The 27,514-nt window shown below is 38.7% G+C and overlaps 1 protein-coding gene across 1 annotated transcript in view; it reads left to right on the top strand.

Annotated features, from left to right (window-relative positions):
• The first annotated feature begins 1,919 nt into the window (after positions 1 to 1,919).
• The window catches only part of uri1 (URI1 prefoldin like chaperone), a 63,281-nt gene continuing 37,686 nt past the window's right edge, over positions 1,920 to 27,514 (top strand). Inside the window, exons 1-4 of the mRNA XM_059992965.1 lie at positions 1,920 to 2,270; positions 10,712 to 10,746; positions 13,635 to 13,713; positions 15,874 to 16,009. Coding sequence (XP_059848948.1) covers positions 2,190 to 2,270; positions 10,712 to 10,746; positions 13,635 to 13,713; positions 15,874 to 16,009 — 331 coding nt within the window. The 5' untranslated portion in view covers positions 1,920 to 2,189. The remainder of the gene's footprint in view (positions 2,271 to 10,711; positions 10,747 to 13,634; positions 13,714 to 15,873; positions 16,010 to 27,514) is intronic.

Genomic DNA, 27,514 nt, shown 5'->3' on the forward strand with positions numbered 1-27,514 from the left:
TAGTTGGTGCCACTCTGCTGCCCCAGTACTAGTTGGTGCCACTCTGCTGCCCCAGTACTAGCTGGTGCCACTGCTGCCCCAGTACTAGTTGGTGCCACTCTGCTGCCCCAGTACTAGCTGCTGCCACTCTGCTGCCCCAGTACTAGCTGCTGCCACTCTGCTGCCCCAGTACTAGTTGGTGCCACTCTGCTGCCCCAGTACTAGCTGGTGCCACTCTGCTGCCCCAGTACTAGTTGGTGCCACTCTGCTGCCCCAGTACTAGTTGGTGCCACTCTGCTGCCCCAGTACTAGTTGGTGCCACTCTGCTGCCCCAGTACTAGCTGGTGCCACTGCTGCCCCAGTACTAGTTGGTGCCACTGCTGCCCCAGTACTAGTTGGTGCCACTCTGCTGCCCCAGTACTAGTTGGTGCCACTCTGCTGCCCCAGTACTAGCTGGTGCCACTGCTGCCCCAGTACTAGTTGGTGCCACTCTGCTGCCCCAGTACTAGCTGCTGCCACTCTGCTGCCCCAGTACTAGCTGCTGCCACTCTGCTGCCCCAGTACTAGTTGGTGCCACTCTGCTGCCCCAGTACTAGCTGGTGCCACTCTGCTGCCCCAGTACTAGTTGGTGCCACTCTGCTGCCCCAGTACTAGTTGGTGCCACTCTGCTGCCCCAGTACTAGTTGGTGCCACTCTGCTGCCCCAGTACCAGTTAGTGCCACTTTGCTGCCCCAGTACCAGTTGGTGCCACTCTGCTGCCCCAGTACTAGTTGGTGCCACTCTGCTGCCCCAGTACTAGTTGGTGCCACTCTGCTGCCCCAGTACTAGTTGGTGCCACTCTGCTGCCCCAGTACTAGTTAGTGCCACTCTGCTGCCCCAGTACCAGTTGGTGCCACTCTGCTGCCCCAGTACCAGCTGGTGCCACTCTGCTGCCCCAGTACTAGTTAGTGCCACTCTGCTGCCCCAGTACTAGTTGGTGCCACTGCTGCCCCAGTACTAGTTTGTGCCACTCTGCTGCCCCAGTACCAGCTGGTGCCACTCTGCTGCCCCAGTACTAGCTGGTGCCACTCTGCTGCCCCAGTACTAGCTGGTGCCACTCTGCTGCCCCAGTACTAGCTGGTGCCACTGCTGCCCCAGTACTAGTTGGTGCCACTCTGCTGCCCCAGTACTAGCTGGTGCCACTGCTGCCCCAGTACTAGCTGGTGCCACTCTGCTGCCCCAGTACTAGCTGGTGCCACTCTGCTGCCCCAGTACTAGCTGGTGCCACTGCTGCCCCAGTACTAGCTGGTGCCACTGCTGCCCCAGTACTAGCTGGTGCCACTCTGCTGCCCCAGTACTAGCTGGTGCCACTCTGCTGCCCCAGTACTAGTTGGTGCCACTCTGCTGCCCCAGTACCAGTTGGTGCCACTCTGCTGCCCCAGTACTAGTTGGTGCCACTCTGCTGCCCCAGTACTAGTTGGTGCCACTCTGCTGCCCCAGTACTAGCTGGTGCCACTGCTGCCCCAGTACTAGCTGGTGCCACTGCTGCCCCAGTACTAGCTGGTGCCACTCTGCTGCCCCAGTACTAGCTAGTGCCACTCTGCTGCCCCAGTACTAGTTGGTGCCACTCTGCTGCCCCAGTACCAGTTGGTGCCACTCTGCTGCCCCAGTACTATTTAGTGCCACTCTGCTGCCCCAGTACTAGTTGGTGCCACTCTGCTGCCCCAGTACTAGTTAGTGCCACTCTGCTGCCCCAGTACTAGTTGGTGCCACTCTGCTGCCCCAGTACTAGTTAGTGCCACTCTGCTGCCCCAGTACTAGTTAGTGCCACTCTGCTGCCCCAGTACCAGTTGGTGCCACTCTGCTGCCCCAGTACTAGTTAGTGCCACTGCTGCCCCTCCCCCCGCCACGTGCTGCCCACTCCCCCTCCCGCCGCTTGTTTTGGTGCGCGTGCTCCCGGCATCCTCCGGGCGAGGAACATGGCGCGGAGCTGGAGGCGCTGCTGAGACCCGGGGATTCCTTGTCAGAGCTGGGCTGGAGCCTGTGGGATAATAATGCGAGTGTGAAATGTTTTCTGCTACTGCTAGTTTGTGGATGAAAACGCCTGCTCTCTCTATGTGTGCGAGAAGTGAGGAGCTCCGCGGCCACAGTTTTCACATACATAAACATTTCTTTAGGACTCCCTGTTGTTGAGTGTCTGTGCATCAGCCGCTCGGCCCGGCCTGAAGGAGATGGCGGACTCGCAGCCCTGCTCCGCCGTCAAGCTGCCCCCCTCGCAGCCACTTTCACGACTCAGAGAAGAGCACGCCAAGGTAAAGGCCTTTAAATAGAGACTAAGGCAGCAGGTTTGGCGACGGAGCAGCTGGAGTGGCGGCCTCGGTCAGAAGGGGGCGGGGGCCCCGGAGCCCGGCATGTGTTTAAAGGGGCCGCCTGCACAAACCCCCGGTTTTGCTGCAAACGGTGAATTGGCACCTCTGGCTGCGGTACCTTTATTTGTACCCGTTTAGCCTTTTTTATGGTTGGTTAAAAATGTCGATCGATGCCGCTTAACATTTTGTTAAAGCTTACACCTCTCTCTCTCACTCTGAACGGCACAGAAATTTAATAGATCCCAGTTGAAACTGTAACTAGAAGGTACCAACTCAATCAACACATTCTATTTTACCTCCAATTTATTTCCGTTTTTTTGTTTCGTCGGCCGGGATTACGAGCAACGTGACCACTTTCAATCATTAAAAACTGCCGACGAGCGTTGAAAACTAATTGAAAGAATGATATTAGCCTTTAACTGTGTACATGGATAGTCTTAATGACGATTGAGCGTTTTAGCTACTGTGTATTTTAGGTATTTGTCGTTTCTTTAACACTTGTTTTTCTGTCCACTATGCTTTCCAAATACTTCGTTTGTTTGAAACCACTGCTCGGCATTTTATTGAGGGGCTCCATTATTTTAGTGATATTCGTAACGAACCTTGCTGGCAGCCAATTAGAACAGCGCCTTCTGCAGGGCTACTGAGATCTACGACTGCAAGTAGTACAATTTAACCGTATATTCTCTTAACCAACCAGAATAAAGCATCACGGCATCGGAACCAGGAAATACCAAGTTCATGTAGTTAGTTCAAGGCGAAGTCGGGACTGGAGGGGGAAGGATATATTGACCCTGGTTTTTCTTTCAGTGATAGAGAGCAAGCACCGAAACAAAAGCGTCCAACAAGATCGGTGACTTCTTTTCCCGGTATGGATCTCAGCAAGGGGTCTCACCAGTAAATTAGATTGAAGTAAAGACAAACAAATATGGGTGCTAAAGATTTGAATTAAAATAGGGAATGCTGGCATTTCAGGTGAAGAGGACCATATAACACCTCAATCCTACTATCAGTGGTGCCTTGATTTAAAATATTTTTAAAGAACTTCTGCAGGGGAATAACCCTGATAAGATGATATTTGCAACAGCTAGAATTTTTTTAAAAATCCCATTTGTAGAGATGTTCCCTGTTATTAATGGGAACTTCTGGCTACTTGTTCTTGTAGAAAACAGTTTTTGTTTCACAGAAGTTCAACAGAACCAATGTAATAGTTTTGGTTATCTTAGACACTAATGTGAATTAAAGTACATAGGAACATAGATGTTTCTGCGCCGCCTCTGTCATCATCTTGTTCCCAATAAAATTAGGATAGATACCTAATGTGCATAGCCGTCCCATGTTAAAAGAAGTAATGCCCAAGTATCTTCAAGTCCTCAGTAAGCCATCCCTAAATGTAAGGGATTGCTTTTATCAAAGAAGTTGACAGTTCCATAATGAATGAATACTGACAATTTCATTATAATTGCAATACAAATTTCAGGTCCTTTGCGATAAGTGGGAAGTCAATACGAAAGAAATAAAAGATTGGAACTGCCACCAATGTTTATAGTAGTTGATACAAGTGAAACTTAGTTTTACTTTGGCACTGAAAACTATCTCATAGAAACATTGAAAATTTATAATGCAAGGTTATTCAGTCTGTCTTGTCAGTCACTACCAGCTGAACAACAACACTTAAACCTAAATCCAAGTTGCAGCTCTTCAATCATAGATTAAATACCTCAAGGGGTTTGTGCAACTAACATTTTTTCAGATGGTCAGTTCCAGAATTCTGCTGTATGCTGAATGGGAAAAAGTCTTTCTTTGTCACTCCTTTAAATATTAAACCTTTATTCTTTTTGATGGTCCCTCTAGTATAGGAAGTATATTGACCACAGCATCTGCAGTGTACTTTGTGTTTATAACATTTCTTATTTGTTCCCGTCTGGGCCTGTCATAATTTTATTCATCTCAATTAGATCATCTCTGTTCCAGAGAAATTTTCCAATATTTTTCATAGCTATGTTTTCCAGTCTGACATTTCCTGCATTCTCCCCTTTTCTTGTCATGGAATGACCAAGACTGTATTCAGCTGTGGCCGAACTAGTGTTTTGTTGAATTCTGCCATAACCTCCCAGCTGTTCTATGATACAACTGGCTAATAAAAGATAGCATCACAATAGCTTTCCAAATACATTATCGCACAGTTTTCTGGATTAAATTTACCGTTCAACCGTCCAACTTTCTGAACCATCTCTATCTTCTTGGAGTTTAAACCCAATTTTTGTATCCCTACAGAAGTTTTAATCACAGTCTAAGTTATTAATGTACTTCATTAAAAATAAATTATTCTATACTGACTCCTGTGGAGGTCTCCGGTATCAGTCAATGAGCCATAGAAACAATTATTAATCATTGTGTCGTATCTATCCATCCACGTGGAGGTCCGCTGGTGATATCGGTCCAGCTGCAGAAACACCAATCAGTTAGTGATTACTGCCACTGGATCAGTGTTGGATCCAATGTGCCACTCCTTTAGATCCCATGGATTTTTCTAGTTTGACGAACCTGCCATGTGGAAACTTTGGCTTTTTATATAAAGGTTTACACTGAGAATGGTATACACAGAGAAAGTTGAAACAAATCGGTCGGTAGTACCTGTGTTTAATCTACTTCCTTTATAGATGTGTATGTTAGCAGACCTCAGTCTCTTGACACTGTTTGGTAGGCAGAAAAGGCTAAGGAATTGTCAGCTTCTGCAATTTCCAGCTTTGTTTTAACATTCTGGTATATTTTCAACTAGGCCTGTTGATTTATTCATTAAAATGTTCAACTTAATAAAACTGTTCTTATTGTTTGTTCCATTCAATATTCTATAATTACCTGCCTTAGGTATAAAAATTTACCTTTCCTCATATTTTTGAGGTTTGCAAAAAAATTTGTTTCGAACTTTGACCATGTCATCCACCTTCATGCTTTTCAATACATTTGAATGGGGAGTTAGATTACAAAATATAGTTTTTGGGCAGTTTGTTGCATTTAATTTTCTGACAATTAACTGTGTCTGTACAGTCAGTGCAAGTTGCCATTTGATTTTCACATCCTTTAAGGAGAGCTTTATTGGTCTTACTGTTACTTACACTGGGAAATTTAGACCATAGAGCCATTGGTTCCGAGGTTTGCCTCGAGGTAATTTTCTAACAATCTGAGTGAAAGTGGAGTTAAGGGAATGTAATATAAATCAAAATTGGTGGCTTACGTAACTATAAGATGGTGGCTACAACATATTATGTTCTAGGGCCCATATCTCAAAAAAGAAAAAAAAACATGAATTTTGTATAACCTTAATGCTTTGTGACTATTGTTGAATGCTATGATAGAGCTTAGAGAAATAGAAAACTGATTTTTAAGGGATTGCTGATGTGTTTCTAAGGGAGTTAATGCGCAAAAAGAAAACTATGTTAACAACTGAAACACTTATAGTAATAAGTGACAATAAGTTTATTAATGTTCGTGAGTAGGTTAATTTTAAATTGTTAGAAAAATGTCATTTTATGAGTTAAAAATAAAAGCAACTGAATTGTAATTCAGTTACAAGGTAGTTCCACTCTGTCAATGCTGTTCCCAGAAGACTGTAACACAACACACACAAAATGCTGGAGGAACTCAACAGGTCAGGCAGCATTTATGGAAAGGAATAAACAGTCAACATTTCTGGCCGAGACTGTAACACATGCTATATTGTATCCGGTTTAACTGGTAAACTATGTAAAAGTAAAATTGTATTAACTGTGGCCAAATTTGCAGGGTCTGGAAATCTGAAACAAAAATAATAGAAGTACTGAAAGCAGTGAGTAAGCAGATTAGTTGATTCACACATTGTGTCAAGGATACTTCATCTTCAGGGAAAAATTAAAAGACAACCATGATTTGCATTGCAGAGGGGGGAGGGATGGACAGAATGTGATAGAGTGCAGACTAAATTTGTTCTATGTTTTCTTCACCCTTCTCTGTGGCTTAAAATACATGCATCTTCTCACTTACCAATTCTGTGATGTAGGGACCTTGACTTGAAAGATTCATCTTGCACTGCCTGCCTTGTTGAGTTGCTCCATTAAATTTAGAATATTCTGCATTCAAACTTGATAAGTTATCAAAGTTATCAATTTATTATGGCATACAAATAACACAATTAACAGTTGTTTACTTCCCTTTGTATAGCTAAACTCTACTAGGATTGTGTAACTTGTTTATAATGACACAAGTTAAATTTAGTATCAGATTTTAAGAATGGCTTACTGTGGAATATCTTGTTATTCACTTGTATATTATGCATGGACTTGGTACTGAACATTTAATTGTTTCAGTCTGATAATTTCATGTAACTACAGCAACGTGCTTCAATATGAGTAAGTTACTTGTATATGTTTATCTGTGCAATATCTTGGAATTATTTAAGTGATATTAAGCTTCAAACATATTGATTTGAGCAAAAAAACACACCTACAGTTTGGCAAATGTTTTATTTGTATTACAAATAACATCTGATGAAACTGTTGGTGTTGAAGTTAAAATTATCTCAATGAATAATTAAAGAAATGCCTGAGTTTTGGTTTATCATTATTTAAAATGCAGATTTGACTTATTTATAGTCAAAAATTAAATACATAGTATAGAGGACAGCTGGATTTGATCTGGTGTTCAAGACATATATACCTATAAGTAGCGTTGAGCTGAAGTCATGCTGTATTCCTGAAGAGCTTGGTGAGCTTAATTGATAAGTAATGGACACATGCAGAACATAGAAGTCCCTGTGTTACTCCTTGATCTGTTTCAACTAAGGTGTTGTTAGAATTGTTTCATTTTCTTGTCATCTGGGCAGTTTTGGAAAATAGGCATACATGCACACCCCTCAATTCAGTAATCTGAAAGTATATCAAATGACTTTCAGGATGTATATCGTACACATTTCTCTAGCATTAAATGTACCTATTGAAACTTATTGAAAAGAATGATGACTGAGGTATGGTGCTGGGGTTCATCATCATTTATTGAACTAGCCTTTAGGGTCAAGATGCATTAAATCCATAAGGTATTTAAATAAATCTACTTAAATATTAAATGCAATGGGCAAAGTAATTTTACCTGGTTTCGCATATCCAGACGTTGATGGATTGACTTGGTGTTAAGATTTTCTTGTCATTGCCATGTTTTGCTTTTGCATATTTCTTCTGAATGAAAATTTGGTGCTAGAATTTTCTAATAATTATTGTTTTTTGACTTTATAAATGTACCATACCATCAGAGCTGGCTATTAATGTGTAAATAAAGCCGGAAAAGCTAAATCAAAAGATTCTTCCTAATTTACATTGTATAGTAAGCTGTCACTGATGGTAGCAAAATTCCCTTACAAACATTGACATTCCAATTTAAGTTCCTATTTAAAAGTATATTCTGAAGGTACTATTGAACATGATAAATAATAGCTGACTAGTTAGTAGGTTTACATATACTGTATACCGCTTTATACTGCCTTCATTTAAATTTCTTCAGTGGTTTCTAACAACAAGAAAATATATTACTAAACAATATTTCAAAGTTTCTTTTGGTTGTGCTTAGAGGCAGAAGATAGAATATTTAATAATCAAAAATGGGAAGTAAATTCATAATAATGGCAGTAATACAATGCAATAACCGAATATCAAAGATGAGCAGAAAGTGAGTGAGAAAATAGTTGCAATTAACTTGTGAATTATTAGAAGTGCTGATAAATTATATACTTCCTCCCTCCATTCTTCTGACAATAAATGTTTTATCTCAGATTCCATTGTAATTGAAATAATAATAGTATGTATATCCCATCTTTCACAATCTCATAATTATCCCCCCAAGCTATTTCATAGGACAATTATGAATTTTGAGATATCACTTAGTCCTGCACAGGATGGGGACACAGTTATAAAAGAAAATGCAGATGATAGTGAGGTTTCTCCTATGTAACTGATAAACTCCCAAATAAAGGTAAAAACTATCCTCTAATATTTTAAGTGCTAATGTTTATAATAAACATGCTAAAATAATTAAATGGTATTTTAGTTGAATTATCAATTGGAACAGCACCTTAGGTGTAACATGTTTTTTATTGTTCTGTGATGCCAAACACCTTAACTGTAAAGGATTTGGTTGGTTTAGAGTAGATTCTAAAGTTATGGGGAGGAGTTAAATAGTTCCTTCTAGATGAAGGGTTTAAATCTGAAACCTCAACTGTTCATTTCCATCCATAGATGCTGCTGAATTCCTCCATTGAATTCCTCCAGAATTTTTATGTTCCACATTCCAGCATCTGCAGTCTCTAACTCAAATATGTCTAGTTGTTTTAATGCATTGCTCATTCATTCATTGTTTGTTTGCATCTATCTCATCCAATTGGCTTATTTCACATCTCTCCAAATCTCTCTGTAGCCAGTCTGTATAAATAGTGGTCAGTTTCCAGACTACATTTGTTAAGTGGCTGTCTGCAGCCTTGGATTACATTTTTGCAGTTTGTGATTTCAAAACCCACATCACTGCAGGTGGTTTCCAATATATCCATTAGAAATAGATTGATAGCTAGACTGACTTAATAAGTCTATAGACGCAGAGTTTGTGGATAGCAAATCCATAGATAACAAAGCTGTGTGTATTGCTTAACCTTTGAATGTTTTCCTTTCCCAGACTACGACTTGTATTGAGTTATTTTGAACTGAAGATGGAAAACAGAGCATGGTTGACTAATTCTCAGACACACCTTAGCAGCATTGTGCTTCTACAAATGCATGCATATAAGGACTGTGTTAAATAAACTTGCATAGTTCTTGTGTTTCTGCAAAGGTATTCAGAATAATGACTGTTTTAAGTAGACTGGTGGCCAGAAAAGAGTAATTCTTGACAGATGAGGGAAAAATAACAGCAAAGTAGGGTGAGGAGGAAGATGGGTGGTTTCTTGGTGTAAGTGTATACTTCTATATAACAAGATTTATAGTTAGTTAATTATAGTCTTCCTTTGGGAAGCTGGAGGTAAAATTAGTACTCTCGTGTGTTAATGGCATGTATCATTTTTCTCCCCTAAGGTTGTTCTTGTAGTCCCACAGATGCCTGTGCCCTGTTCAGAGTAATTTTCAGGGCTGTATTCAAGTAGCAAATGTTCACATAAGTCCAGACAGTGATGTAGGCTGTTTAATCACAGAAGGCATTGCAGTTGAACCAATCCTGTCATAACTAGATATCTATAAATATGCAGTAAGTTTCTTGGACATTGATTAAAACTGCAGTTGATTTTTATTTTACCGAAGTTGGAGGCCACTAGGCCTTTGGCTAGTTCATTTACATTATAACAAAACAGCAATTGGTTAAGATATTATTCAATTGAATATTTTAGAAAAGCTACAGTATGGTTTATATCTAGTTGATATGCTTTATAGCCAGCACATCCTAAATCATTTGAAGAAGGATCTAATTATCAGATGAGGAAGCTTTTTCTTGGTGGACTGAAATCTTCTGGTTGAAGGACTTATTATGGAGGTGATGGTCATGAAATAATTTGAAGTGTGTCCAGCTTTTGTTTGGCTCTGTTATAGGAGGATCTACTGCTTCTTTTCCCTGACGTGTATCTCAGTCTGAAATTCTTGATCCATGCGCAACCTTTTTGGTTTGATTTTTTTTCTCTAGAAGTTGCTGTTCTTTGATTTCTTTCTGTACAGGATATATGATTAATATAAATTGATCTAAGTGGGACTTGTGCAAACCTATTATGATTTGTATAGAATTCCTTTTGCTAATACACATAGGTACTTTAAAAATATGTATGCCAAAATATGTTTCTAATCTATTCTTTTGTCAGATATGCACACTGAGTATCACCGTGCTGATGCTAACACCTAGTTGGTATTTTCTTTCTTTATCTGGATTTCTTATCAAGTGCACAATCAACAAAAATGTTGTAGGATTTTAATTATCAAGGGGGTGAATCGATTTACAAATTGTGTAGTTTTAATATGTCCTAAACACCAGGTTGAGATTATACCAATCAAATTTGATTGTTGTCTAAAATCTCATTTAAATGAAGTGGTGTCAACAGCTGTACATGAATTGTAAGGATGAACTCTTTGTAAGATGAAAGGGAAATGGAGAAGAGGCATTGCTTCAATTCAAAATTTCAGGGCTTCAGTAAAATGGAGACGTTTCTGTACCAGTTTTGTTAAATCAATCAAATTAAGAAGGATTTCAGCAGAATAATTTACATTTTTTAAGATTACCTTAAAATAATCAAATTATATTCATTTTTAAGTTATTTTGTGTTTACTGTGTGAGCAATTTCAGAATTCTTTATGTTGCTTTTCATGAGCAGTTGTCTATTTTAATAACAGGTGGTCTCAAACTGCAAGGAAAAAATCGAGCACTGGTAAGTCCAAACATTCCTTGGTGTTTTTGTTGATGATTTTGCTTGCAGGTACAAATAAATGATATAATTTTCTCAGTAAACTGCTTTTTTGAGTAACAATAAAATGGAAATGATTGTGTACTCTTTGTAGATTAAGTTTTGTACGTACTTTGTTTCCTCACATTTAATGACATAATCTCCTCTTTGCTTTACAGTAAATAGATAACCAGTAAATAAATGGTGTAAGTCAGAATTAATATAAATAATAACGCACCTCATTTTCTTGTCTAATTCTTAATGTCGTGTGCTTTGCAAATTGCATACAAGTTTCAAATCAATTAGCCAAGAACATTGGTTACTGATTTTGAATGCTCTATAGGTATTAGAAATAAACATACACAATTAAAATACACTTATTTGCTACATTAACTTATTCATCTTGATAGTGAAAACAGAAATGTTATGTTTTTTCTGATAAAACTTCTGAGGTCTCTCATTGATCTTTCTAATAACAAGCTGTTTTAATGGATTTTACACTATTCTACAACTAAGCCTTCTAAGTAGAGATCGATGATTTTACAATATGTTACTAAATATTTTAAAAAATTATGTATGAAAGGACTGAAAAAAGAACATAGTAATGGTTGGCATTAATAAAAGGAGTGTAGCCACTCTGCTCAGCAAATGAGACCAAGAATCTGAAAAGACACCTTGCTTGACTGATATTTACAAACTGTTCATGAGTCACTGATATCATTTCCCTGGCCCAATTCGTTTATACAGTAATAACTTACTGTATTGTTTTTGACAGAACTTCACCTGAATAACACTAACATTTAAAAAAAAAACAGATTCTTGGAAAGGTGCATTATAGTACTGGTCTACTTAATGGCTACTTTGCCAGAATTCAAAGATCAATGTGGTTAACACACGTTTACAGAACAATGTTACATCTACATGTATCCAAATCTGGATACATTACTCTAGATCCATTCATATCAGTATCACTTTTAAATAGCTGACCATGCTGATGTGTTAGTCAACACCTTGTGGCCCCTATTTTGTGTAACAGCATTTTATGTTAGACATTCATCAAATATTTTTAATCTTTTTAACCAATTATCACAATCCTCAAAATAAATTTACTTCTCAAATCCTTCACAAACAAGATAAAATCTGCAGTTCCTGGAAATCCAAGCAACGTACACAAAATGCTGGAGGAACTCAGCAGGCCAGGCAGCGTCTATAGGGGAAAAAAATACAGTTGACATTTTGGGTCAAAACCCTTCTACCCTTTTATGAAGTCATATTGTTTCTGCTGAATAGTGATCTTCTGGGTGGTTTCTTACTTGTCATCTTTCAGGAGATTCTGGCGTTCTCCTGATGTCTGCATATTCATATTAGTACTTTCCAGACCACTGAGGCTGTTCTAGAACTTAGGGAATTTTGTTTCATTGCAATAAACACATCCGTTCTCAGTGCAACAGTCCCTTTCAGAACACTGGTCCAAAGGGTTGGATCATTTTTTTTTGTATTTAATTTTATTAATAATTAAGTTTTTTTCCCTCTCTCTCATTAATATCTTGGTTCCTCACAACTTCTGCTATGATTGGCATATTTAGAAAACAGAATGTTAATTTCTCCTGTCTGTAAAGGTCACGTGATCACATTTTCTATTTGTGTATTAGAAATTCCTATAAATTTCTTGCTAGTTTACTTTCACTCTATTTTCTCCCTCCATCAGTATTTGTTAGTGTTTTGTGTTGTCAGTCTTGATTCTGGCAATATTACAAGACCTCTAATGTCCTATCATTGCAGCATAGATTAATTATTTTCCCAAGTACCTAAAGACAGTACTGTAAATCATGAATCAGAATCTTTGTCTCCCACACATTCTTCTACCCACAAACTCAAAGCCAATCAGCATGTTGCTCAGGTAGTTATGCATGGATATTTGTTATTTTGTGCATACTGATATTCACAGCTATTCTCATTTGGTCCTATGTATCTCAATCTGCAGATGATGTTTTTTCCTGTTTTATAAGATGTCCTATCTTGTTCATTCCCATATTACTGGAATTTATATTTAATACTTTTTTCATTTCAATTGTGAGGCAACATTTTTAATTCGAGCACTGGACAGGCAAGATGTTCTTTGAGAGATTCCTGGTTCTATTTGCTGTGGGAGAGTATTTATACTCCTTGTATTAATGCCAACCATTATGGCATTCTTTTTCAGTCCTTTTGTTTATTTAAAAAAAATATTTAGTAAGATAATGGAAAAATCCTCATTCCCTACTTAGAAGGCTTAGTTGAAGTCTCACCAAGTAACTGTTTCCAAGCCCTTTTGGAAGGTCATTTAGATTGCACATTTCAGTGTAGTTGGAGAGTACTACAATTATAAGGTCTCATTTTAAACTCCATCATTAAACCTAGGTATTCTACTAGCTTCCGTTGGTAGAAATGAGCAAATGGTAAAAGTAGTATTGTAAAATGCCCTGATAAAGAATTAGCAGACCAGCTGTTTCTAACAGAGCATCAACTGGCGCATTTTACATTGATATAATTGACTGGATTCATCTTTGACACATTTATGAGAAAAATTATTTCCCAGTGTCCTGGGCAACACTTATCCATCAACAATGTAATTTAAATGGTATCTTAGCATTAACTTATTTTTTTGCTTATCACTGTATATATAAACAAAAGTAATATTTTTATAAAAATCCCTGAGGGCATGATATCAGTCAGGGCTTTAATCACTTTCAAAATGGCTGCAATGTCTAATCTATGATGTCTGTCATAAAAGCAAGGCAAGTCACATAGGATTGATAATTTGTATTGTACTTGTACAATTCAGCTCATGAGTGCTACTTTAAAAATCCAAATGTTAATATTTTAATATTTAGGGTTAAAGTACAAAGTGACTATGAAGCACTTCAAGGAAGGCTTAAGACCTTACCTGATAAACTATCTTATGATGTAATGGTGAGTATAAAATCGTTCAGAGCTTTTTTTTCTCCCCAGGGAAATTTTGAAGATGTTTCATTTCTTTCTCCTGATTGCCTATCTCCTTATAAAAGCTTCTGTTTGACTTTAAGGCTTCTAATTTAAGAATAGCATCATCTATTACTGATGTTCATGATCAAATTGCTTGCAATGTGTCAAGTTACACTCTTGTCAGTTGGGGGTGAAGGAGAGGAATAGATGGCAGTTTTGCTAAGGTGTGCAGCTGAAAAAAGATGCAGTTCTCTGAGGAAGAAAGTGCTTGGCTTTGAGACTTCTGCCCTGAGATAGCAATGTCACCTATTTGTTCCTGTGTAATATAAAATAAGAACTTGCAACATTAACCGGAATTTCCATCCATTGGTTTTCCTTTTTCTCTTTTGGAGTTGGCTTAAGACATAATTTAATATTGACATCAATGATGATGTTTTGACATGATGAACAAATGGGCATTTGCCAGTCTTTGTTCTTCTAATGTTCAGTTAAGAAGCTGATTGTTTGCTGGGTTAAGGTTTAGCAATGTCCACCTGACATACTTGCATAGGATACATGAGCAACTTCAATCTATTCACATGCAGTAGGTATTGCAATTGAGTACAGTGTTTGTATGATGTAATTAGTATTGGCATTAGCTTGACATGAACTGGGGATGGAAAATGTGATCTTCTTGCTCACCAGGAGTACACTAGAGTCAACGATGCTGTCATCTACCTGCTGAACAGAGCCTGCTCCCATTTGGATAAGCAGGGCAGCACTGTGAGCAGCATGTTTTTTTGATTTCTCGAGTGCCTTCAATATCATACAGCCCTCATTGTGTTTGGAAATCTCCGTTCAGTCAGATTAACACTTACATTTTATCCTGGATGATAGACTACGTGATTGAGAGTCCACAGTTTGTGCGGCTTCGGAGCTGTGCGTCAGAGATGGCTGTAAGCGGTACTGGGGCCTCACGGGGCTCCAATTGACCCCCTTCCTGTTTACCCTGTATACCTCAGAGATTAGATATAACACTGAATCATGTCATCTGCAGAAATTCTCTGATGACTGAGCAATAGTTAGGTGTATAAAGGCAGGACGGGAGAATGAATACTGGGCCCTGGTGGAGGACTTTGTCAAATGGTGCAAGCTGAATCATCTGCAGCTCAACATTAGTAAGACAAAGGAGATGGTGATGGACTTAAGGAAGACCAAGACTGCATTGCTGGCTGTTACTTTTGATGGTGAGGACATGGATGTGATGAGGACCTACAAGTACTTAGGGGATGCACCTGGATGACAGACTTGAGTGGAGCATCAACACAGAGTTTGTGGACTTTGTGTTTCCTTTCACGGGTTTTGCACTGGTACAGTGTATAAAGGACCAGGCTTTCCTTGACATCAGACTAGTCTTGCTTTGTAGAATTTTCAAATGACAGACCAATGATTAAAATGAGTGTTGGAGTACCTCACAATAGAAGATAGAATAGTTGGTTTGTATGCTAATTAATTTCTTCTTAGCTGTGTTTTGGATAAAATTTGAAATATATTTAATAAAATTTCTCTTTCTCGAGTCCAATGTACCAATGTCCAAAAATGTTGTTACTTCAAGATGTCAGTATTCCTGGTAAAGTGTACATTTATCTCTATATATCCTGTGGCACTGAATGGCTTCCTAGTTCAGAGATCAGTTATGAACTGTAGGACAGGATTTACTTTAAATCAGACATGGAAGGTTGGGGAGTTTCCTTTCCTAAAAGGTTATTGGTTGCATTTTTTACAACCATTGTGGTTGGGTAAATTGTGCATTTTTGAAATAAATTGAAATTCTTAAGCTGCCATAACAGTTCTTGAAGTTGCTTTCAAGGAATCAACCAAAGTTTGCTATTTTGATTGCAGAGTTCTCAGTAGCTGAAATAAGGAAATTGCTTAATGCTTATAAATATTCAGATCTGTTAGAAAAATAGCATGTTCTTGTGTATCTTGTGTAGGATGCACTGATGTTATTATCATTGTAAGTTATTGCTTTTCCAGCATAGATTCCTCATGGGCTTTTAGTTGATTTTAATTAAAACCACATTGTTTTGTTTATAAAAATGAATGAAGATAGACTATTTACCTCATAACAATACAAACTTCTCTATTTCATAATTGTTTTTGCGACAGGTGCCCTTTGGCCCACTTGCATTTATGCCAGGACAGTTAATCCACACAAATGAAGTCACCGTTTTACTTGGTGACAATTGGTTTGCAAAGTGTTCTGCAAAGCAAGCTGTTGGCCTGGTGGAACACAGGAAGCAACGTGAGTCACTCTCAGTTTTGAGTATTTTGATATTTTTGAATGTACTTGCAAAGATAAATTTCGGGTATCTTGCAGTTTTTAACTGTGTGACTGCTGTCTAGAAGTAAGGCAGATGGTGTGATTTTGCAGATTACTAGTAGTAATTGATTTTTCTGGCTGTTTTAATATTTACTATTGGTTCTGTGTGATGATTTATTAGTGGTAACTAGGTTTGTGTCAACTAACTGGATCTTCAAGAACTACTAAATGTTATTGTTTAGTTTGAGGTTGTGAAGTAACCACATAGATGTCTAAATTGATGCGGTACAAGAGAGATTGATTCGGAATACTTTAAGCTGCAAATTTTGAATTGTACAGGAATGCAATTTAATTAGTATAAAGAAGTTTTAAAATTAAATTAACAACATTGAATTCAAATTTTTATTCCGCATTATGGCTGATTCAAGATGGATACTCCTCATAACTGAGGATCGGTTTAGAGAGCAATCATTTCTACATTCACACACAGAATTGTTGAATTCCATTTACCCCCAGGGATATGATGCGAATTGCTGTTCCTTATGCTTCCATTGAGAGGAACTAGCTGCTTAATGTGCAAATAAACTCTGTGACTGAGCATTTTATTTTATTAGCAAGAACACTGCTGTGGAGAAAATAAACATTTTGGTGTCAAGCACCTGGATCACACTTTATATGCAGCCTTTGAATGGACTTAGTAGTTTACTGAACAACTTAACTTAAACCCAGCGGAAGGGATCTTAGCTGTTGTAAATCTTACTGCCAGCAATAACTGGCTTTTCTCCCCTCCAGTTCAGCTTATGGTGCTGTAACTCTAAGGTTAGCTTGCTTGCCTTGCATCTCTCATTGTCCCTTTACTCTTTGTAATCTTGCCAATTCCAACTTGGTTTACACATCTGAACATTGTGAAACATTGCGAACATTACTAACTACTCTTGTAATTAGCTGGTGAATTCTACAAAAAGGAGGCTAGAAATTGACTTTGTGTATTTTTATTAAAGACAGCTGCAATAATTTTAGTTTAAACTCATCATTAATCTTGAGTTTTATATCAGAATCATTTGAAACTTAAAATACTGAAGAAAAGATGAGCACTGATTCTTCCTCCAATTTTAGTCATATCCTTAGGATATTCAGTCCCACAGGATGCAATCCGTCATCCTGTGGGCCTGAACATCCCATGAAAGGAACTTTATGGCGTGGCAGCACTCTAGGTTTTGAAGGGTAGAACTTTCTCACTCTTCAGACAAATATTGAAATCATAGATTGCCTTTCATTCTGTAGAAAACCTTAGTATATTTAAAGCCATTAGAAGTATTAAGAAAATATTTCTAGGGAATTAGAGTTATACATAGATAAATAGACTATTCCACTAACTATCAAATTACAGTGCCTTGGTCCCATTGCATCCCCCACCCCCATCCAATTTTCCAGACCTCCCTGTGAAGTAATGCTGTTGAAGGAACTGAGCGTTCTCACAGCAGTTGACAATCCTGCTATTTAGATCAAAAGGGCTCTGGGCTGGAGTAAAAAGCTTGGCCAAGGGCGGGCAACAAGTGGTCTTGGGCAGCTTGCTAGTAACTAATTTAATTCAATTACAATTTGTATGTGTGGAATTGCTAATACAATGGATTCCGGTTAATTGGGACTTATTGAGGCCAGTGCCTTTTGGCTCAATTAAGCAGCTGCCCTGATAAGCTGAAGTTGCATGGAACTAGTTAAAAAGGTATACAAAAAATAAACTACCAGCTTTCTATGTTTCTGTGTTTAACTGAGTAATATGCATTTAAATGCAATATCTGGTAGTTAGAACACTACCAAACTACTACATTACTATAGTTATCAATAGAGGAATTCATCCAGTATACACTGCTGTGTTCTTTTGATCGCCTGTAAATGAAAAAAATCAGTGCAGACACCTAGTGTAGATAATGGACTGCCTTCATTGCCTCACTGCATAAGGTAGTGTCATAATCCAACAAAAAGTTTCCTGGCATCCTGTATAGATGTTAACTTCAGAGGTATCATCTTCATCACTTTCCTCATCTTCATATTTCCTGCCTTGGTGTTTTGATACAATGCTTTTGGCGATTGCATTCTCAAAATCATTATTTTCATTGTAACATTCAAAATGATTATCGATACCTTAGTTCTTTGTACAGTCGGCCCTCTTTATCCGCGGGGGATTGGTTCCGGGACCCCTCTTGGATACCAAAATTTGCAGATGCTCAAGTCCCTTATGCAACCTGTCTCAATCTGGTGGAACTTAGGACCCAGCGGAACTCCAGACCTTATTTAACCGGTCTCAGTGCGGTGGACTTTAAGACCCGGCACGAGAGCTCTGAATGCACAGTGTTTCTGTTCACGAAAATAATCACGATCACAATTGAAAATAAAGTGAAAATAATAAAGCGATTGGAAAGAGGTGAAATGCCATCGGTCATTGGAAAAGTGTTAGGCTATGTCGTTCAACGATCGGAACAATTTTAAAGGATAAAGTGAGAAAGGCTCTGCCCCGATGAAAGCTACAATTATTACTAAGCAACGCAGTGATTTAATTATTGGGTTTTGGGGTTTTGGGTTTTTGATCCTCGCATCAACCCGGCACGGTGGAAAGCGCACTCAGGAGCGATCTGTCCTGAGTCCCGAGAACTTCCATTCCCAAGCCCGGTGCTGAAACATACGTTCTTAAGTGTTTTATGTGCCTAGAAAGGTAAAATATATACTATATTCTAAGACAAACATTTGACCAACTGACGCTAAATAATACCGAATGTACCTGTTCCAAATTACTTAGTAAGAGAACTTCCGAATTTTTTTTTTGATCCTGATGCACAGTAATCCACGCACACCCCCCGTATACTTTAAATCATCTCTAGATTACTTATAATACCCAATACAATGTAAATGCTATGTAAAATGGTGGTTATACTGCATTGTTTAGGGAATAATGACAAGAAAAAAGTCTGTACATGCTCGAACAACAAGTGCTGGAAGAGCACTTCTGGGTTTTCGCGATCCATGGTTGGTTGAATTCGTGCATGCGGAGTCCGTGGATAAGGAGGGCCGACTGTAGTTCCTAACTTGGTGAGGTAGTGAAATCATTTCATGTTCACTCACAGCTGTTTCTGGTATCTCCAAGCCTAAATGATTGAAACCGCAGTGAATGTAACAGTTCTAGGTTGACTTGCTGCTCATTTTTTGCAACTATCGGTGACAAATTGTACTGCCTGTAAAATGTTTACCCTTGCATTCACTTCCCTGGCTGTTGAAGATGGTGTCAGTAGATTTTCTTCAATTGCTTCAAGAATGTGGTTCACCAACTTTCCACAGTACATCTAAATTTTTTTTATGATTCCCATATCCATTGGCTTCGTGGCCCAGCTTCTTAGCTAGCTCCTCTGACTTGGTTTTTCAACATTGGTCCACTGATAGGCACATCTCATCCCAAATTGATAATGTAACGTAAGCACAAGCAACAGATGCTATTTAAAATTTGTTTGCTCTAAGCACAGGTAGTCTCTAATGGCTATACAAGTGCACATGACTGACGCTAGTTTGAAACAGTTTGGCAACAATGTCCTGTCCCAATTAAGTGGCAGAGTGTCCCAAATAACAAAGGAATCCAGGCTATTTTCTTGATCCATTTTTGTTCTTTAAGAGATGTTCCAAATAAACGGCTGCCCCAATTAACCAATGACTTAATTAAGTAGAATCCACTGTAATGCTAGCGAGATGGGTTGGGCTATTTGGATTTATGAAAAGAAATTTAGTGTTGTGGACCAATTTAATAACAAAATGACAGTAGCTTTGTGCTATGAATTGTGTATTAGTTTTAGCAGGGTAACAAGGAGTAGGGATAATGTTTTCTGATCAGGGAGAACCATGATTTAATGTCTCTCAAGAATCTTACTCGAGCTTGTAACTTTTCATAGAATTATGGAAAGAATAAATATTAGCTTTATTTGTCATATGTAATCAAAACATAAAATGAAACACATAGCTTGTACTGACAATCAAAACCTTCCAAGGATGTGCTGGGAACAAATGCAAATGTTGCCATGTTTCTGAATAGCTTATGACACAGAAGGAGACAATAATGTTTGTGCTGATCAAAAAAGAGCTAACCAATTTCATCCTATCTTTCAGTAGGACCATGATCCTACAAGTCATAGCTTTTCAAGAGCATATCCAGGACTTTTTAAATGTGACAAGCATTTCTGTCCTTACAGACTTTTAGGCAGTGAATTCTTGAAACCAAATGATCTCTGGTATAAAAAGTCTTATCTTCATTTCCTCTCTTTTTCCATGAATAACTTTACATCTGTTTCTAGGTTTTAGACTTTCTGGTAAGTGAAATACAATGAATTCAAGTTAATTGCGGCAGCCACTTACTTGAGACACCTCTTAAAGAACAAAAACGAATCGAGAAAATAGCGAGAATTCCCTTTGTTTATTTGGGACACTATGCCGCTTAATTGGGAAAGGGAATTTGCTGAACAGTTTCTAACAAGTGTCAGTTGTGTACACTTGTGTGGTTGTTAGATGCTACACCATGCTTGGAGCAAACGGTTTTTAAATAGTACCATCTGTGATTTTTGTTACTGACAGTTCGTGAGAAATGAGGAGTGAGGCAATTCAGAACTGTTTTGCTCACTGTGGTTTCAAGCATTCAGACTTAGAGATGACAGAAACTGTAGAGAGTGAAAAATGAAGCAATTTCACTACTATCAACAATCGAATGTTACAGCTTGAGATTTGGAGGATGCAATTGTCAAAAATACAGTCCATTGTCTGCACTGAATTTTGTTAATTTACAGCAAAATAAAATGAACATGACAGAGTACGCTGGCTGAATTCCTCCCGTCAATAACTATTGGGAGTTATACAGTTTTAGGGTACTGCAGTAGTATTGGTAGTGTTCTAATTTGTTCTGTATTTCATTTAAATGAACGTAAGTGCACCTTAGGTTACTCACCTAAGTGGCAGTTTGTCTTTTTTTGTACTTTTTTTAACTATTTCCATGAGACTTTGGCTAATTGGGGCTTCCACTTACTTGGGTCAAAATGTACTGTCGTGGTGTGCCCCAAGGCATGCAGTTTGACATGTTAATTGGCCACTGTAAGCTACTTTTGATATGTCAATGATTGGGGTGAGGGGGGAGGGAGGGCATGGGAAGGTGGTGTATTAATGGAGATGTGGGAAAAATTTAGAAAATAGGATTAATGTATTTGTGTAAAGAGATGTATGATTGTCAGCACGATTCAGGGGCAGAAATCTTATTTCTGTTGTGTATAACTCACATTTGTTTATGTTGTAAGAGATAAGAGACTAGCTTTATTTGCCATACGGAAATGTACATCAAAATACATGGTTTGGATCAGTGACCAATATAGCCCAAGGATGTGCTTGGAGCAGTCCACAAGTATTGCCGGGCTTCCAGTGCACATAGCATGACCACAAGTTACTAACACTAACCATACATGCTTGGAATGTGGGTGGAAACTGGGGTGGGTACCCAGAGGAAGCATACTTGATCATGGGGAGAACATAAGAACTTCTTACAGACAGCCACGGTAATGATACTCTGATCACTGGCACTGTAAAATGTTGTGAAACCTGCTATGCTACCCTATGTAATAGAAAAAATAACAAATTCCATAATGAAAAAAGATTTCAAAACAAATGGTAAGGAAAAACCTAGTGTTGTAATTTTATCTGCTATCAGAATGTCAAAGTGCAGCACCCTTGGAACTGCACTGTTCAAGTATAATGATAAGGTAAATAAAAGCTCAGAAGTGTTTTCTGTCATTAAATATTGCAACAATTAGGCTTTTTCACAGTTTCAGATTGATAACATTGCAATTGCCAAGATAAGCCATTTAATCTGAGTCTGCAAAGGTCAAAGTTAGACAGTTCAATAACTCAAACTATTTGATTTTAACCAGGCATTTTCAAAAAAAAAAGATATACCGGGGTGATTGATAAGTTCGTGGCCTAATGTAAAAGGAGTCCGTTTTAGAAAACCTAGCACATTTATTTTTCTTACATTTACACACAGTCCAGCGGTCGTGGAGCAAACGGATCTCCTTGTAGAGAAGTCGGTGTCTTGGACCTCCAGAAGTGGTCCACGGCATGGGATGATTGATAAGTTCTTGGCCCAAGGTAGAAGGAGATGAGTTATTAACTTCAAACTTTCTGCATTGTCACTCAGAGTTGAACTGCACTTGCATGTAACGAGAGCTGTATAACTCATCTCCTTCTCCTTTGGCCATGAACTTACCAATCACCCCTGCTACAGACCACCTGGAGGTCCAAGATGCTCTCATTACATGCACGTGCAGTTTGACTCTTTGAGAGAAAATGCATGAAGTTTGAAGTTAATAACTAATTTACTTCTACCTTAGGCCACAATCTTATCAATCAACCCTGCTGTGGACCACTTCTATAAAAAAGGGATCTGTGTGCTCCATGACTGCTGGACTAATTGTTATCAATCACACCCTCCCCCCCCCCCAACAAAACCATAAACTCAAGCCTGTTCTTTTTAAACCCTGGAGGTCATGAAGAAAGATAAGATTTTGGAAGATTCTGTTAAATTTCAAAAATAGTATAGCTATATACTATATATAGTTATATGGGAGGCAGGGTTTGAGGGTCGGCAGAACATTGTGGGCCGAAGGGCCTGTAATGTGCTCTACTATTCTATGTTCTATACCTGATTTTAAAAGAAGGGCAGGAGACAATAGTTATTGTTGCCTAATAAATGTTACATCAGCAAGTCACTGAAAACAGATAGGTCAAATTAAGCAGAGGAATGCCAGTACTTACTGACTGCCTATTACGCTGCAGGTATTTAGGGCAATAATGAACGTCCTCCATCTCTCTGTACTTGCCATCTTCTCTACTGTGCCATAGGTGTAGTTCAGATTCCTCATTTTTGCCTCTGCAGTATAGTGCCAAGTTGTCTTTGGTGGTCCGTGTTTCCTCAGCCCTTCAGGGGTGCAATGTCAAGATGATGGAGTTGGCTTTTTTTTTCTCATCACGTGCCCAATACATCTCCAATGTTTTCTCATGATGATTGTGGCCGTGTCTTCTTGTTAACACTGAGAGAGTGTAGGGTGTGCTTGGAGATCTATCTTGGCCAGAAAATGTGGAGGATCTAAGGAATGCCAATGGGGAATGTTTATATGGTTAGGTGTTGAACATTCCACATCAACCCAAATGGCAGGAAACTTGGGACTACTGCAAAGGCACAGGTGAATATGGAATTCCATGAATTTGCTAGATCCATGCATTTTCCAGTCGAGGAAGAACAAACTCAGTGAAATTCTCCTGCATGTATGCTTAGAAACCTGCTTTAAGATTCTGATCTAAGCTGAGCATGATTCAAGTCAATTTTAGTGATGATAAAAGGCAAAGTATTTATGTTTTATGCATTCAATAACTTTACATTTTTAATACATTCTGATACACTCAGTGGGTTTTTATTAGATACCTCCTGTTCCTAATAAAGTGGCCACTGAGTATGTTTGTGGTCTTCTGCTGCTGTAGCCCAACCACTTCAAAGTTCAATGTATTGTTTGTTCAGAGATGCTCTTTGGCACACCACTATTGGAATGTGTGGTTATTTAAGGTACTGTCACCTAAACTTGTCTGGACATTCTCCTCTGACCTCTCTCAGGAACAAGGTGATTTTGCTCAGAGATCTGCCGCTACACTGGATGTTTTTTGTACTGTTCTGTGTAAACTCTGGAGACTGTGTGTGAAGATCAGCAGTTTCTGAAATACTTAAACCATCTTGTATGACATCAACACTTGGTCAGAGTTACTTAGATCACATTTCTTTCCCATCTGATGTTTGGTCTGAACATCAACTGAACCTCTTGACTTTGCCTGCTTTTATGCATTGAGTGGCTGATTAGATATTTGCATTAACGAGCAGGGGTACACCTGAGTGGCCACTGAGTTTATGTTGCATTTGAGCTTGCCTCTTAAATTACAGATCAAATATTTGGTAAGTGTCAATAAAATACTACTAATCTGGACAGAAAAGATGAATTAAATCAATCTTTTCTGTTTGACAACTATTGGTACAGTGTAGGATTGAAAGAAGCAGAAAATACCAGCTTTGACCTTGTTGGCATTATTGGGACACGGACAATCAGTAGAATTACAAACACTTGTTGGAACTTTGAATTTCCCTATTAGAATTTGCTTGCAAAATAAAAATGATTATTGCAATAAAATAAACCAGGGAAAAATCGTCAGTACTTCCATAGAGCATGATTTTGATTGTTGTTTCAAAATAAAAGCATTTTTATTCAAGCTTTAAAAGATCTTTTGGTGATTCCACACCTTGTCCTTAGCTCAAGGTCACCATGTGTTGTAGAGGGAATTTATTAGAAGATTATAATGTGATACCAGGAGTAAGGGGATTATCCTTTAAGGGGCATTAAATAGACTAGACCTATATTCCCAAGAATAAAAGAATCTGTAGCAATTTCCTTGAAATACACAAAATTCTGAGGGGGCTTGAAAGAGTAAATGCTGGAGAATTTAGAATGTCTCGTATGGAGACCAAATAAGCATAATCTTTGCATGAAGAATTTTATATATCTTTAGAATTCTTCAACCCAGAAGGTAGTAATAGACAACATTTGGAGTGAAATCAAAAGATCTTTGACATTGAGGGACAATGGTATTGACCTGAGAAAAACAGTTGAACTGTGATTTTATTAAATGGTAAAATAGATTTGAAGGCTTAACGACATGCTGTTACAATTAAGTTTTTTTTCTGGTCCAACTCTTTATCCACTTAATTTCATACACTTCTCTGCTTGTTCCCCATATCTCCTTTACTGATTTCTTTGAATCTTGATGACTTAATGTGGTTAAGTCCATGTGCCTGCTTATCATAAATGTTAATGATTTGGCACTCCAAACTATGCAGGAGCATGTTCAGTTCCGTGTTGCAGAGGCTTCCCTGCCCTCTCAAGTTCAAAAAGATGCAGCAAAAGTTAGAAAAATCCATTGTCAAGGAAAGCCATTGAGAGAGGTTTATCTGTTGAAGGATAAATGGGCAAGAAAATTCATTTAGGCATTGTTTAAAATTCTGGCTTGGGGCATTTTTGAATGTATTGTCAAGTTTGGACAGGTTAATGTAAGCTTTTTGAAAATTTGTACAAATTATTAAAAAAAAACAAAATGATGCTTCCAGATGCTGGATTTTCCAAACATGTTAATTTTACTCATTCCCTTCTAAAAGCACCTGAGTCTTTTCCGTGGATCCACTTTCTCATGGGCTGGTGTTGCCAATTTTGCTGCATTCAACATGAGATCTATTCAGCTGTCAGTAGGCTGAGTACCTACTTGTTTTTTCTTTTCCTTGTGCTCTTATATCCTTGTTCTTAGCTCAAGGTCACTGTGCTTCAGCACAATCTGAACTTCAGTTACGATGATAAGATGTCTGCACATCAAAAAGAACTGAAATCTGTCACCTGCTACTGCCATTGTTGGATCTCAGCAGCATTGTTCACTTCTGTTTTGTCAAGATGACAGCCACCTTGAACTTTTGAATATCAGACTGCTTGGCTGGAGCATGACAAAGTTACAATACCTTGCAGCAGCTTGCCATCAACTTGCATACAAGATAGTACTGACTGAGTTCATAAGGGTATTGACAGGATTGTCATTCTGCCTTGTTGGAAAGTGCCAACAGGCAGAGTAGGACCCTGGTGCCAGTGCGATTTATTGCATCTTAGTGCATGTAGTTTTATAAGTGTTTCATATCAACTTCAAGCTGTGTTACAACCAAATGAGTTTTATTTCCCTCCCCATTAAGATGTTTTTGATAGCAGTTAGTATGTCACGCGGATAAGTTCCCATCATCTTGGCATTGTCTACTGTGCTAATGTAGACATATTCACATTATCACAAAAGACATGCCATATGAAAAATGATGGAGCATTGACATTGCTGAAGCAGTGCTTCTGACCGGACTACTGTGGAAGTATTACCGTATCTGTTCGATTTGTGGTGGTCTATTATTGCTGTATAGCTTCACAATTGTGAAGCATCAACTAAATGATGAATAATTGCATTGGAGGGAGAGAAGAAAGAAGAACATGTAAAAGGAAGAAAGAAGCATACTGTCACTTCTTTTGTTGTGCTTCCTTAGTACATTTTATTCCATTGTGATATTGATAAACCCATTGCGAGTTTCCCCCAGCACCTTCCATTGCGCACTCTCTATACTTATTACATTGTAAGAATAAATACAATATAGAAAAACTCCTCCACATCTACAAGTAAAAGAATGCCACAAAGGATGTTATCAGTGGTTCTCATACCTTTACCTTTTCTGCTTTTCAGATTCAGATTTCGTTATCAGAGTACAGTGAAATGCAGATAACACACATTACATGTGCTGGGTGCAGTTCACAACTGTTGTCACACATTCTGATGCCACCATACTGTAGAACACAATCAAACAAAATAAGAGTAACATAACGTCGAACACAAAACAAGTTCCCCCCCCCCCCCCCCCCCCCCAGAGTGCTCCAACTCCATGACAGACTTCAACTTTCAGACTACTTATCAACCTTTGTGTTTTGATATTCGATATTGGCCTCCGGACGTGCTGATGATGGAAGCCCAAACTCCAAGCTTGTTATCTCATCTGCCCTCATGCACATACTTGCGTAGACATCTGATCCCAGAACCCACAGACCTGGGACTGCCTGACATCCATGGATGTCCTTCGTCACCCATCCACAATGTTGGCCTGCTGATGCACACTGGAACAGCAATGCCCATATTGCTGGCCTTTGAACGTGGAGCGGAGGCAGAGACTACAATAGCCCTCATACCATGTTCACATCACCGGCTTTCGACTGCAGAGTGGAAGCCTGACCTCTAACTCCTCCCCTATGAACTTAAAAGAAGTAATTATTTCTTGAGATCATATAACTTAAAAAATGTTGGAAGCTCATAACAGATGATGCAGCATCTATGGAAAGAGAAATTGCATTTATATTTTAGATTATATCCCCTTTGACAGAACTAGGGAAGAGAGAAAACAGTTGCAGAGAGTACATGGGAGGAATGGATAGGACAAAAGGAGTATGGTGAGATCAGGGTTGTCAGAGCAACAAGCTGTTGGTGAAGTGGTCTGATTGATTGATTAACTGGCACTGTTAGAGTGAACGTGAACATAAAGTCATAAGTTCTGTGAACTAAAGGCAATTAGAGACAGAGAAGATAAATGATTTGTTAAAGTTGAGAAGTACAGAGATATAGATTGTATCCAGCAGATCATGATATTTTAATTGTATGAGAAAAGCATTAAAAATTGCAGATGGATTAGCAAAAATGGCACTCTCATGCAAACAGTGAGTCACCAGGATCTGTAGAATTTGCTATGATCCAGAGGACAGCAACATTCCCAGAGAGCGGTGAGATGTTGTTCTTCAAGTTTGCTTTGAG

Source organism: Hypanus sabinus, chromosome 17 (assembly GCF_030144855.1).
Source record: "Hypanus sabinus isolate sHypSab1 chromosome 17, sHypSab1.hap1, whole genome shotgun sequence".
NCBI classification, from domain to species: domain Eukaryota; kingdom Metazoa; phylum Chordata; class Chondrichthyes; order Myliobatiformes; family Dasyatidae; genus Hypanus; species Hypanus sabinus.